The sequence below is a fragment of the Atractosteus spatula genome, chromosome 6 (assembly GCF_055471065.1).
Source record: "Atractosteus spatula isolate fAtrSpa1 chromosome 6, fAtrSpa1.hap1, whole genome shotgun sequence".
In the NCBI taxonomy this organism is placed as follows: domain Eukaryota; kingdom Metazoa; phylum Chordata; class Actinopteri; order Semionotiformes; family Lepisosteidae; genus Atractosteus; species Atractosteus spatula.
The window spans coordinates 40,106,639-40,121,686 of NC_142711.1; the positions used below are offsets into that span (position 1 = coordinate 40,106,639).

At 36.4% G+C, this 15,048-nt stretch overlaps 1 protein-coding gene across 1 annotated transcript in view; it reads right to left on the reverse strand.

The window, feature by feature from the left end:
* Positions 1 to 15,048, reverse strand: part of LOC148832877 (E3 ubiquitin-protein ligase HECW1-like) — a 91,481-nt gene that overhangs the window by 52,790 nt on the left and 23,643 nt on the right. Inside the window, exons 5-6 of the mRNA XM_088918095.1 lie at positions 10,062 to 10,137; positions 6,657 to 6,826 (exon numbers count right to left, since the gene is read on the reverse strand). Coding sequence (XP_088774221.1) covers positions 6,657 to 6,826; positions 10,062 to 10,137 — 246 coding nt within the window. The remainder of the gene's footprint in view (positions 1 to 6,656; positions 6,827 to 10,061; positions 10,138 to 15,048) is intronic.

The following is a 15,048-nucleotide window of genomic DNA, read 5'->3' on the forward strand; positions in this document are numbered from 1 at the left end:
CTACACTCTCTTTCAGTTATAATTATCATAACACTGTCTATCAATTATAATTAAGGCAGCATGCATTATGAATATGTGGAGGCTACTAAAAAAGTAAGCCTAGTCCGTCTGCGCTATTATATTTCAACATCTACATGACTATGAAAATGTTTAAATCTTGTTAAGTGAAGAGAAGACCTTCCAGGGATCAAAGAGGCAATTCTTTTGTCACAAAGCTGGTGGCAGTCCTGCAGCTGTTGGATAACTCCACACCCCCCAACTCAAAGAAGCTCAGAGGAGCGGCTGGTTGTCAGAGTGGAGCCAGCAGATGATATGGCCATTATAGAAAGTGGGGGAAAGACATTTCACAAATGGATTTAAGCATGACTGAAAAGCATTCTGTTTCTATTAGCTCTCAAATCTGTACAGAACTGTGCACCTTCAGTCTTGTTTATACTGCAGTCCCACCCTCAGAAACAACAAGTGAATTTTCTGAAAACCGTTTACATGAGTGGGCATGACAGTGGAGCAGGGGTTACATTGCTTCCCCACAGCGCTGGGGCTCTGGGTTCAATTCTGAACCTTGGGTACTATCTGTGTGGAGTTTGCATGTTTTCCCTGAGTTTGTGTGGGTTTTTCACCAGGAGCTCTGATTTTCTATCACAATCCAAAGATATGCTGGAAGGTTCATTGGCTTTTGTGAAAATGTGCGTGTGTGTGTGTGTTTGTCTCTGTGTGCACCCTGTGATGGACTGGCATCTCATCCATCCTTGAGCCCATTGCCAGTACAGGCTCCAGCTCCCACGTAACCCAGAAAAGGATGAATGGATGTTGGAAAATGGATGAATGGATGTTCTATGATTATCTTTTACTGCGAGATCAAGATCCTTCATATAAATTAAACATAATGCTAAATAAAAACATCAAACACAATTGTGATTATTGTCTGACAGCCTAAATATACAGTAGTATGTGTTTTTGTCATTTTCATAGTTTTTATATACTTTCAAAGTAGGAGGATTCTGAAAAATCAATGGGCAGGATACATTTACAGTAGGTCTATCTAATTTTAAAAACAATTTAGAAAACTCTTCGGACAGTGTAAAGTCAGTAACCCTAGTAGGAATTCACTGTAAAACAACCCTAACAGACTGAGCATGTGAAATTACAATGTACAATATTGAAAAAAATGGGGGAATAATCCATGCATATTTAATCAATTTAAATGCATATGACTATAAGAATATAAATTGGCTGTAGAAGCACAGAGATTCTAAATTAAGTACGATACTGTGCATCTCATGTTTTTTGTGTCATGTTCTGTGACTAAAACTCTGCATCAAAAGCAAAACTAGTGCAAAGGGTCGTAAGGATCTGAAACAAGCTACAGTATGGAGATGTGCTGTTGAAAACAATGCCTTTTTTAAAGATATTTAAAATATCTTTTAAAAATGTCTCAAATAATTTCTTACATTATCGGCACTAGCAACCAACCAACCAAAAACGTGTTGTATTAAGCCTTTAAATCATTGAAATGATGAAAAAGTGTGAAAGTGTGTATTGACTTGATTAGACATGATTACAGTACCTGCAGGACTGATACAAATGTTTTCCTTAGACTATGAATCTTTTAGCTAGTAATTGCCACCAAAGATGAATGCACAAAAGGTCTTAAATCAATAATAAAAGATGTTAACATTAAATTAAGAATGACAGAAATATGGCAAAAAGAAGACTAAATACACTTGGATTCAGCTTCTTAAGTACATCCCATTTTTGTTATATATTTCTAACAAATACCTTTGATGTCTGTTGCACTCAGTCTTCATCGGCATGGCTTTCACATTACAATTCATCAGCTTTAGCCTTCCATTGCAGAAAAAAATGAAGAAACAAAACAGCAGAAAATGCTGCACCTCGAACACTGGGTAGCAAACATCTGCTGTTGCCTTGGTAACAGCAGAAGTCCTGTACAAGGGTAAGACCCCCTGGATGAGGTGCAACATGAAGGAAGACAGCAGTGCGCGCTCAGCCAGACAGAGCATCAATGTCTGGTTTGTCACAATGTCTTAATTAGACAGGCTCTACACTCAAAACACACATGTCATGTAGCATGGCATGACCTGCTGTGTGGTATTATAAATACAGAATGAATAGAACTGAGGTGCTTGTAAGAGAAACATAAGGTAAGCAAAGAAACAGCATCTATGAGAGATCACAATCCAGAGGGAAATGCATTATTCAGATTCTCTGCTCACACTAAAAATAGGAGATGATGAAATCACGAAGCAACTATTTTTCTCGTCTTCCATGAGAGAGTGTAGGGACTGTAAATACATAATTGAAGACTCCTCACTCTTGAATTCCTGTGGATTTGCTGCACAGTTTCCCTCATGTGGGACACTCTTTCAGGATCAAGGGCAGGTCTGTTCTGAATAATAAGTAGGAGTCTTTGCTAGAAGCAAGTCTGGAGACCTTTGCTCCTACAGGAAAGCACAATTTGGCTTCCATCATGTCACGTCTGACAAAGCGTAAGCACAATCTGGAGACTTGTGTAGACTTTAGCACGTCTACATTAATGTGCAACTAGCCCTTGGCACTTAAGATCACACTGATCTGTCTTTGTGTTAGGACCAGGCAGGATAAGTAAAAATGTACTGTACTTCAGTGCAAATGATTTTAGCAAATTTTCCTAGTAAAAGAATGAAATAGCAGTGTTACCGCCTTTAAACCAGACCCTTCAGGTTACAGAAGCTGGACAATGTTGAAATGTCAGAAATAGAATAGGTGACCTACAGTATAAGGAAAACCGGGTTGCTGTTTTACAGTATGTACTGAGCTGGACCATAAGGTGACACAACTCCCCCTGATCCAAAGTTTTCAGAGCTCTTGGATCTTGGGTTCAATTCAGTCCTGTGGGGCCTTCTGTGTGGTGTTTACAAGTCCTCAGCATGTGTGAGTTTCTTCCATGTATTCAGTTTCCTCTCAAATATACAGTACTTGCAGAGAACATGGGCTAATTGGTTTCTCTTAATTGCTTCCCCTGTGCGTTTGTGTCTTACAATGAACTGATGTCCCAACCAGTGCACTGTCCTACCCATCACCCTGTGCCTGCTGGGACCCTCTAAAGATAAAGCAGTTCCTGAAAATGGATGAATGGCCCAGTATTGTTCAGTGGAAACACTGTGAAGGAGGTACTGTCTTTTGGATGGGAAGTCCTACCTACTTTGTCATTAAAGATTCCATTGGCACTGATTATAAAGTAAGGTCCTGGTTAAATCCCAAGCTTGGGGTCAGAGCGCAGGGTCAGCCATTTATTCGGCACCCCTGGAACCTTATCAAATAAGGAGAACATTAACTCTTCTCTGTCTGTCTGTTCACTTCCTTGAGCTCCAAATTAGTGTCTCACTTGGGCTTGTAACTAATGATTATCCCTCCTTTTATCAGCACACTAAGCCAAATGCCAAGAAATGAGGGATTAATGTGAGGTTTGCTTTAGTCTTATCAATCTTTGAAGCCTTAGCCACCTACAAAATCGTTTACAGCCTTTACAAGCCAAAAGTGAGTTTCTATGTGACCAGTCTTGCCTCGAAAGCTCAGAGTAATTTCATACTGGTTACAGACATTGTTCTGGTCATTACTATTTTTTATGTGCCATTTTGTAATGCACTGTCTACATTATGTGGTTTTGTCGGTTGTAATGTGTCATCTGCTGTACTGTGTACAGTAATGTATGTCCTGAGTGATTGGCACGAATAAGAATTCCAATGTACATGTACATATAGCAACTCCTCTATAACTCCTCTACTCTCTCTACTCTGATGTAGTTTTCCCATCTACTGTATTTTCCAAGTATGAATCAGAATTTGCTTTTCTTTTTCCTACTTACCCATGTTCTCCATAGCCACCATCATTTAATCCTGATTTCATGTGTTTTCTTGCTTTTACAGCTGCATTTACAATATATTTTGCAAATGTATCTGAGAAACAGTGAAAAGTAGTAAAAAGAAAGAACCATGAATTGACTTAATCTGAATTGAAGGTGACTGGCTCAACTTGTAACCCAGCACACAGCAAAAACCACCACCTCCATTGCTTGTCTTGGACACTTAAGTCTTGCCATGACAAGAGGAAATAAAAGTGTGATGAGAGGCAAATGTATAGTTATTGCATGAAGCTCTTTACTAGGTATATGTAAAGGTCAAACAGTTACAGCTGAGTTGACCTTCCCTTTGAAACCCTTCAGAGTTCATGGCCTCCCATTATTTAGCAGATTTGTTTTTGAATCCTGGCGGAACCTTCTAGTGTGAGATACCATTGAAACCGAGTTTAAAGAGAATTTCTGGTATGATCAAATCAACAAAATGAAAACACTAATACCTAATTTATTTTAATAACTAAAATACTAATTTAACTAATAATGACCATTTAAAAAAACAGTCTATAAAGCAATAAAACTAGTAGGAGACAAGTAGCTTCACCAGCTAGTCAGTTTATCAAGAAGCAGTACTGACTCCCTAAAAAGCTGTGAACACATTAGAATAGGCTGATACAATTTCTCAGATCAATCTGAGACTTGTAAAAAACAAGTAAACAACCAAGAGGTTGGGCTAAATTACCTCTCAGGTATACAGTAAAATCCTGCAAATCTGAACATCTATAATCTGAACATGAATGCTATCCTCTCATATACAGTACGCCATGATGTGCAGACAGCTTTGTTTTGAATATTGGAGAATGTAAGGCAGCTTAAGATGTGCAATGATGTGAAGTAGTGGTTAGGGCTAGGGAGTCAAAATGTACTGGTTATAAAATAAAATACAAAGTTGGGCATATTGTACCCTTAAACAAGATATTTCATTCAATGCTTTGGTAAAGGTCCACCCACATAAAACAGATACCAATGTAAGATAGGATAAAAATGTTAACTAAATTTAAATAATAAAATCAGTATTAAGACAATTAAGGCTATGGTACAAATACTGTAGCTCAGAGCCAGAAAACCATGTGTGCATGGTTTCATTGTTTTAAAGGTCAAGGCAAAAGTTCTAATTTCATAATTAGAAAAAACACTATTTTAGTCATTTATTTCTGAGAATTAAATATTTAAGACAATTCTCAACAAAAAGCTGCAGACAATGTAAAATGCATTGACCCTATCCCATGTGGTAAAAAAGGAAAATCTACTTGGTTTCAAAATGGCAAGTCAAAGACTGTGTATGTGTTTAAATACAGATTGACATTTCGGTTTCTAAAAGAACATGTAGTCAGAGCACTAGTTTACACACTGTTCTGCATTCTCAATTGGACTTTGGCAAATGGAAATGAACAGATAAGGTGATTTCTGCTTCCAAACTTGTATTGGAGATGTTTTCTCCACAGATTAACTGTAAAAACTGCTTTAAACATTGATCTTATGCAGACTGGTTTTAAAAGCAGAACTTTGCAGTAAATCCCAACCTGTAGTTCACTTAAAGTCATTAGCTTTTGACCCAGCACTACCAAAGCCCTACGGGAATGGATGGGCTTATAGCTCCTCATCTACAATTAACAAAGACAATAATGTCTTCAGCACAGTAAAGTATACCACCAATTATCACAAAATCGTGAGTCAAAAATGAGACCTGTGTTTTCTTTTCATCAGTGCATGCTGCTCTGTACTGTATGTAAACTATAAGAATAAGAGCACTTGGTGATAGACACTCAATCAGGGTGAAGAAGCTGAAAACCACGGATTACTGGAAGGTACTGTACAGTATATAGCAGTGGTCTGGAATGGCCAAGACTCCTGTGTGAACTGAAAAGGCATATTAAGTAAAATCATGTCTGTCACTCTATCGTCTTTGTATTTATTTGTTACAATGAATAAAAGCATAAAACAATTAAAATAATTTGCAGAAAGGGGACTCAACATGGAGAACAGAATCCTATTTTTTAATTCCATTCAAATTCTCAGTTCTTTAATTCGTCCTTTAACTGAATTAATATTAATTAATAAAACCATTGTACATCTAAAACAAAATTGTGACTTGAATCATCCTAAAGCTGAATACAAACGCAAAAATGGGCATATTATAGTTTTAATTTAAAGGGGTGATAACATCAGTTATAAAAGGATAACAGAAAGGAGCTGGAATAACATCGGAACGCCCTATGATGTCTTCTTGAAAGGACGTTACCAGGAATGGGGTTTTCTCCCTTATGGCACTTTTGTTTTTTTAGTAATAGGACTAGGAAAATACATTTCCCAAGCTCAAAGTGTGCAAACTATCAACATTACAAATTGCAGTTCAGCTTCACACGCTATCTGGGGTCTCTTTCTAGGCGTCCCTGCTCTGTACGGATTTTTTTTTTCATTCCCTGTTCTCACCTATGACAATAAGACAATAATATTCTTTTGGTAGAATTAGGTCAACAAGTGATGGAACAGACTAAAAGTATTGATTTGCTTTATCTTCCCAGACTTCAGTGAGACATCTAAAAAAAATGATGCCCCAGCGCTCCAAGTTGAATAATAAAAATAAAATTAACCAAGAAATGTGGCTATATGAGCTCCTCTATAAATTTGTGTATGTCTTAAATGAACCTCAGAGGTTAAAAAGAACTCCTCAGTGGATCTGAGTGGTGCCACACTTAAGATACTCTGGTTCTGCCCAGCTATAAGGCCTGTGCTTTACCTCTCTCTGCCAGACCGGGTTGATGGTATTGCACATGATGCTGGACCTCTTCTCCTGGCCATGGTGGGGCAGAGCTGGGAAGATGCTGTGCTTCCCAGGCTGGATGGCAATCTTCAGGTAAGGGTCAGGGTTGAAGAACATGCCTTTCTTCAGCCCCACAGCTTGGAAATCTGCCAAAAAAAGGGGGGGTTGTAAAGACTGGGACAGACTAGCTGGCTTGGGTCTCGACATTGGTCATGCACAGCCATCAAAACAGAATGTGACACCAAAACAAAAACAATTTAAGTTCAAAAATGACATTTGGAATTTCATTTGAACATGCCAAGTCACTTAAAAATATTTGAGTGATTAAGGAATACATAAAAACTACAATTTGTGTACAAGTACTATTAGGAAAATGTTCAAATCTACCAAATCTATCAAAACGTTTTAACAGCAGTTCATTAGAATCTACATTTAATGGGATTTAAATAACTTTCACGTCATAAATAACAATATTTCACCTACACATAGTACTATGAAAATTAAATCTTTGTTAGAAGGGAGTAGAGCACTAAACTCTCTTAAGAACCTGTTATTTATCTTTTATACTTTATCTTGTTAATCTCATTCTTTGTTAATAATTATATAAATTATTCTTCATACAGGATCACACAATGTTTTAAGATATTTCTTGCACAAGGAAGTGGGTAATTTCTAGAGGACTGTTTTATGGGATTGTTTTGTACTGTATACAAATTCACAATGCTGTTGCAGCTTATCTCAAATGGCTGATTTAGCAAACTTTAAGTAATGAAACTTAAACAATTTCTAAATGATCAATGGTAAAATGATTAAATTCTGCTTTCATGATGACGGTAATAGAGTCAATTGTTTTAAAAATAAGAGAAAGATGTAATGAAAGTTTATTTTCTAGCTCTACAGGAGCAATTTCTGTATTAAATTAGCTCACAGTTAATAGTGACCTTATAGGGGATAATTGGCAATAACCTACCAAAGAAGGCAGGCAGCCACAGAGCAAGTAAGGGGGAGATGTAGACAACAAATCTCTCGAGAGCCTATTATCTCCTTTAACACAACCCCCTACCCCTCCCTGCTGTGTGGCAAAACAATGTTCCTCATAAAATATTTAATGTTAGAAGCACCACTGGTTTGTACTATGTGAAACAGTTTAACTACAGAGACTGTGTTATTCCTTTCTTAAACAACAGGGGGAAGGGTGAACTTTCTACATACAGTATATAGACCTTCCTTTCTTTCATATTTAAACAATCCTTTCCCATAACAAGTTACAGTTACTATTATTTATTTACTTCTTACAGTCAGGCTCACATTAAAAAAATGTGGACTATTGCATACAGCAGCTGCAGAACATTGACTCTGTGATTTCACTGACAGTATGTCTCATTTGCAGTAGTATTTCTTAAAACTATGTTGTTCAACATAGTATGTTCCTGGCAACTATACTACGCAGGTAAATCAGAGTCAGAGAGCAGCTGTAGTAATTATAATAATGATATGCAGCAATATTTCACATAAGAGCTGAATATAGAAATAAAGAAGCCCAAGCTGTCAGTAAACACAATATGCAGTGATAGAAAAACACTGTTTCACAAGTATACAAAAAGACAAACCATACAATTATTTTTCTCACTTCACAAAAAAAGAGGTACGACAAGGCAATCAATCAATATGCAGAATCACTGCAAGTCCAAGAAGGAAACACCGCTTAAGTAAGTAGTTTTTCATGAAAAGTTTTGCAGTGTAATAAAAGGATTCAAATGAAGGAATTTATTTCTTCATAAAGGTTTTAAAGAAACAAGTGTAATATTCTGCCCAAACTTTAAAACATTAGCTCATTTTAAATATTAACACTTAAAGTGTCATAAATATAACAGGAGAATCAAAAAAATAACATCACTTTAATATGCTGACAAATACTCAGAAATGAAGTTTTTCACTAAAGATATGCTATGAAAATGCAAAATGAAATGAATACAGTTCTTTCAATTTCCCCATAAAAACAAGTAGACATTAGTTATTTCTTAGATAATTCTGTGTTACAGTATATTCCTTAATTATTAATTGTTAGCTAGAGCCTAGAAAGTGCAGTACTGCTGTGATTTTTAAAGCTGTGTCAATAGTGCTTGAAAGCCATTTTCCTCTCAGTTACTCCTTGCTTGGCTTTAAGCGTAGAAGCTCATTGTCCATGTTAAATGGATTTAAACTAGCCAGACTTAAAGGTGGTGTTTAGAAAGCTCATGTAAGATGCTAAGTGATATCATTTTGTCTGTAATGGAGCGGAAAAGTGGCATGGATGATTTCAAAACACCTCATGGCATCACAGCTGCAGTCTTGAACAGACTCAGCAAACCCAAGCCACTTTACCTTACTATCCATCTTGACCTTGGCAGTTTAAAATACAACTGACAAGAACCTTAAGAAGCCTAGCTGATAAGAGATTAACTTAGGTTGTAAGGTTCATAAGATTCATAAGTTTCATAAGACAGGGCCACCACAGGATGATGTACTGCCATGCTGTGTGGTGTAAACAGGTCCTCTGTATAGGGCACGTAAGTGCTGACAGTCAGCATACGGCAAGTTATTACTGTATGTTACACTAAGGGGGACAAATTATTACAGGAAGCCCAGTGGTGAATGGTAATCCTCTGCTGCTGTGCTTCATACAAGTAAAAAAAACAAACTAAATTTCTGTCCCTTCATGAGAGCATGTATTCTGTTCCACATACAGGAACATGCACCACCAAGGACAGCAACACATTTGGAGTGATAAAGAAAAGAGAGAGCATCACTCAGACTGAGACACTGTGGATCAAAATAAAAGTAGCCTGTTAATCAGTTCTGATCATTAAATAGGGAAAAGTAGATTTAGCCATGCCATGTATCCAATCTAATGAGTCCTTTATAAGAAACATCAGAAAAAAAGGGAAGCAGGGCTGATTTCTACTTCTCCAAACTGGAAATGTTATTTTTAATTGAACAGTACGGATATATTCAAAATATTACAGTCTTGATTTCTTAGAGAATGCTTTAACTAACCAACAAACACATTAGGGAAGAGCAATTAAGCATCAATTATCGAAAGTGTCAAAATGTGAGTAGGGTACAAACTAAGTAAAAAGTCATAAGAAAACACTCCCACAAAACAAAATCCAATCTAGTTATTTACATACTAGCATATTTCTAATTTCATAACCAATGCCTGTAAAGAGGCAGAGCAGAATTGCACATTAGCACTAGCTGTAATTTTCAAAAAGCACTGTAATTCTGCCTTTCCCTTCACCTGTTGGATTACATTGAACTACTCGGCCCACCCTCAAAGGGACACGGTGTGAGCTGCTGATGAGGTGCTAACACCTGGCAAACAGCGCTGCATGTGCTCACCTGACAGGGAGAAGCTGATCAGCCTCCGACTCCCTTGGCTCTGTGAGGCTTCTTCACTGGCGATGGGCTTGAACACCTGCATGGGAAAACGCGGGACAGTTCAGTTCAGCTCACGCAAAATACTTCCGACGAGCTCTGTACTTACAGTACGCTCTGGTCATACCGTAAAACAGCTGAATCAATAACATACATGCATTAGAGAAGTATCGATCACAGCATACAGGAAATGATCCGTCCAGAGACATGAACCTCACAGGGGAGCAGCTTTCTGAGAAAGGGAAACTGAATCTGCTTTTGTTTAATGACCTAGACAAATCTACTACTTACTCAGCTGTAATTTCTGCCTGCAGTACAGTGTTCCTTACTTTTTTTTTTGGTGTTTCTGAAGGAAAGCAAGAGAAAGCTGTACCACTCAGGCAGAACGAACAAACAAACACACTGCACAAATTGAGTGCATGTGTTTAAATCCAAAGAGGCTAATTTTTTGTCTTCCTTGTACAAGACTTTGAAGATGATATGAAACCATCTTTTTTAAGATGGTATAAACACTAAGCCTTGAAATGGCACATGAAATATGTTCTTTGTAAAAAGAAAAATCTTTTGACTTAGTCATAATTCACAACCTTCTCGTAAATACTGTATATATTTAACATCACTGTTGTGGGAAATCCTTCATCCAAGGAGCAGGACACAATCTTTGTGGATTCAGTTGTTTTATTGAGCTCAATAATGACATCAACGCGCGTTGGGTCTGCCCCGCAGGACAGACAAACTGCAAGGGTTTCCCAGCTCTTATATACAGTATGATCTCAGGAAGATGTTTTGTTTCACTGCTTCATGTGTATTCGTCTTGCCCTTTGATATGTAGCATGAGTTGACCAGTTGGTCCTGTCTCAAGTCCTGTCCTTTGATATGTAGCATGAGTTGACCGGTTGGTCCTATCTCAAGTCCTGTCCTTTGATGTGTAGCTGTAATTGTTGGAGCTGCTTAAGATATGTTAAAACAGCCGACATATCACACAATGCGCCTGAACCAACACTGTAGTGTTGAATACAGATAAATTATATATATATTTTCCATCAATAATATATATAAGTGTTTTCCTACTTCAATCACCATAAAAGCCTTCAAAGGGTTTTATTTCTAGAGTTATGTACAGTATGTTCTTCCATTTCCAAAATCAATGGTACGACCTTGCTTTAAATGGATCTAATACACTACATTTTCTATTTTAGATGCCTTGAGAGAACAACAGTACTAATAGGGACCAAAGAGGAAGAGTGGAAATTCCATGGTTATGTTTAGCAGACTAAAGAAACCTGCTGTGTGAAAACACGGCTGCAGCGATACACATGAAGGCCAGAAAAAACACTGAGAACTGCATTTCTTTTAAAAGATCATCTAGTGTCATTAAAAAAGGAATATAACAGGGAAAATCAATTAAAATATTCCCTTAGGGAAGTGTATTCCTACCTTCCTAGGCTTAGAGAATGACATTCTTATTGCTGTTTAGATATACTGCACATTTAGATACAGTATACATTTTGTAAAGATTTCAAGTAATACAATCATTTTATTAAAAAAATATATAATAATATAATATAATAATGATGTGATACAGATTGTATTTATTTTAAAAAGTAAGGGATGTTACTGCATGAAAAGTAGTGACTAATGATGAAGCACAATAAAAAATGGATGTTTTATTAACACCCATTAAAACACACAGCTATCTCTTTTGGAACAGATGAAAAAAAAATCCCCATGGTTTTACATTTGTCTGTCTCCTGTCTTGTAAAAGAAGTAGGAAATGCTGTGCTTGCTAACCAGAATAAATGTAGTCAGTAAATACTGACCCCCTGTCAGATTGTGAGATTTATATTTTGCCTCATAAGAAAAGCAACATGAAAGGCTTCAGCAAATCTTAGGAGGACGGTGTCGCGCTGCAGCACAGATCCTTGCTGGAGATGGCTGTCATAACCAAAAACACAGCAAAAGTGAAAATCTCCTTTTGCAGAGGAATCCCTTGCACATGGCCATAAAGACTCACTCACAGTACATTGCACTGCATGGTCTGTTTACAACTGTGGGTAGCCTTGAAATGAGTCTACTCCTGGGCTTAGTGTTTTATAACTAATTATAAAGAGCACAAACAATGCTTTACTACTCTTCTGTGCAAATGTGGTGATTTTCATTTGTGTCTGTCATTGGAGAGATGCTCCAGTGCATGCTTTCCTTAAGAAATTTCACAAAACAAAGACAACCTTGCTTACAGTATATCAACTTACAGTATACAGTCATTTTGACATCAGGGCCAGATTTCAAATGTATTTACCACTAAGTTTTTTTTACTACTTTGAACTGTATCTTTCTCTATCTGCACTGTGAGTTACTATAAACAAATACGGAACAAAAGAAGTACCAGCACAGTCAATTAATATTTACTTTAGTAAAAACAAACAATATGACAATGAAATCAACACAGACCACCACACAGAACTAGAATTAAATCACACCCCTGTGGTTGGACTATTGTTAACAGAATCCCGCATATACAGTACATACAGTACCATACATTTACAGTAATTGATTTAAATTTAAATTGATAAAAAAAGTAATAATTATTTTTTCTAAATAAAGTAAACAGTATTCTGCTAAGGTCTTATAACCAAAGTGCCTTATATGCAGCTTTGCACTGTAGGGGTGAAACACTTGTTAACCTAATTCTACCAAAATAATATTATTGTCTTCATGAAGAAGAAGTTTTGTTGTAGCCTAATGCTGAATACCAATAGCTTCTATACACGTAACAGTGTGCACGTTTGCTTTAAAAAGCAGTTCTGATTTTTGACATTTTACTGTAACTTACTTAACATTAATTACTTATTATAATTAATAATTATTATAAAAATTGCTTAGATGTATATACAGTAGCACTTTTCTGGACACTCAAAGTGTCACTCAAAAGCACTAAAGCACTCAAAGTGCTTTACAGGTAATGGGGACTCTACTCCACCACCACCAATGTGTAGCACCCACCTGGATGATATTACTTAATATTTACACTGATCATCTTTAATAAAACATAATTGTAAAAAACATTATGGCAGTAAAATATTGTTAATATTTTGTATTCACAGTAATCTTCCAGTCAGATGTGTCATCATACCTGAATATATGAGACATTCAGTGATGTACAATATAAACAATAACAAAATTGTGATAAAAACATTATAGACGTTTTTATCCAATGGTACAGTATGTGTCCAAAAGTGATATCCCTAATGTGGATTTAAGATAAAGGGTGGTCTTACCTACTAGACTGATCAGAGTACCAGAGAGACACCTAGTCTAGGCTGATCAGCGTACCAGAGAGGTTGAAGCTGAGTTAGGAAAGCCCATAACCTTGCCTATCTTTTGAGAATGCTTAAACTTGTTTGCAACGTTAACATTATTACATATTATTAGTACTGTAACAATAATAATTCATGTCAATACATGGGAAAGTGCTTTACAATTAATAGAAAAAACACAAAGGTAAAATAATTTGGTCACAAATAGAAGCAGATAAGCAAAGAAGCAGGTTTATTAAAATCAGGAAAGGCAGATTAAAAAAAAATGGATATTGGTATTGTATATCTATATATTGAGAAAACTTTTGATAATCTTCTCCATAAAAGATTCTCAAATTGTATCCAGGAGAAAAGATGATATGCGTTCTTCATTAATTCATATCAAACACAGTACAGATAAAGGGTGAATGTGGGGTAATTAGTAAAGTCCCACAGGGATCACTGCTCTAATTAATATGTACTATTGATCTAGATTGTGGTGCAGTTAGTTAGTTTGAACAAAAATGAACTGCAAAAGCTGTAGATGTTGAAAAGGAAATTCAAAAAGATTTAGCCAAACTTTTAGCCTAGGCAAACACCTGGTAAATGAAATTTAACACAGATAGGTGTATAAATTTGCTACCATGCAGATATAAACTATTGTACAAATATAAGATATGAAATATTACACTTAAAGAAGTTAGAGGTGAACATGACGCAGGTGTTTATGTTGCTGTACAGTATATGTTGTACAATAAAATAGGGGAAAGAATAAAATAGACAAAAACAAATATTAAGATATATAGCAAAAAGTATAGAACAGATATTGCCGTTCTGGATTCAAGACCAATCAGATGTTAATTTGTAAAAAGGTACAATCAGTTACATTCTTCTGCTTAAACTAATGTCCTACTTTGATGCACAAAACAACTGAAATCTTTAGTCTTGAAGGGTTTTAAACCATTGTCTGGATTAAATAATTTGTCAAAATGGACCTGTGGTTTAAACAAAAAATTAAATGTCTATACTGTATAGTACCCTATCGTGGTATTAAAAGATGGTACACTGTATGATCCATAGGAATCAACCATCCTACCCAATGTAGTGGCAGTGGCCCAGCACATGACATGCCCCTATAATTCAGTGGAGGGCAGTGACTGCGTATAAAAAAAGATATTCCCTCAATTTATATATTGGTGTAAGTGTTCTTACAAGAGCTAAGCTTGCTGGTGCAAACATCTCTGAGGCATCATTCAATGCAACACATTATCTTCACATTGTGTCTAATGTGTCAGTTCAGATAGCTTCATGCCTTTGTGGTTTATATTCCTTCAGATACAGTTCACACCTGCCTACATTTCCCAGAGAGATGAATCAACTGTTGTGGTCTGCGTGGTCACATGCATACCTCTACGTATGAACATCTTGAGCAATCTAAACCACACAATGTGGCAGGTTTTGCAGATGGACCAATGAACTAGCTAATGGTAAGAAGGGCAGTGTAAATAATTGATATTATTTTAAAATATCTATTATTTATATTAATATATATGTTTTATATGATATATTATTTTAAAAGCAGAACTGTGGATCCCCTTTTTTTCCTTGACAGTCTTTGGAGCTGCCCAGGAATCATTACAACACTAGATGAAAAC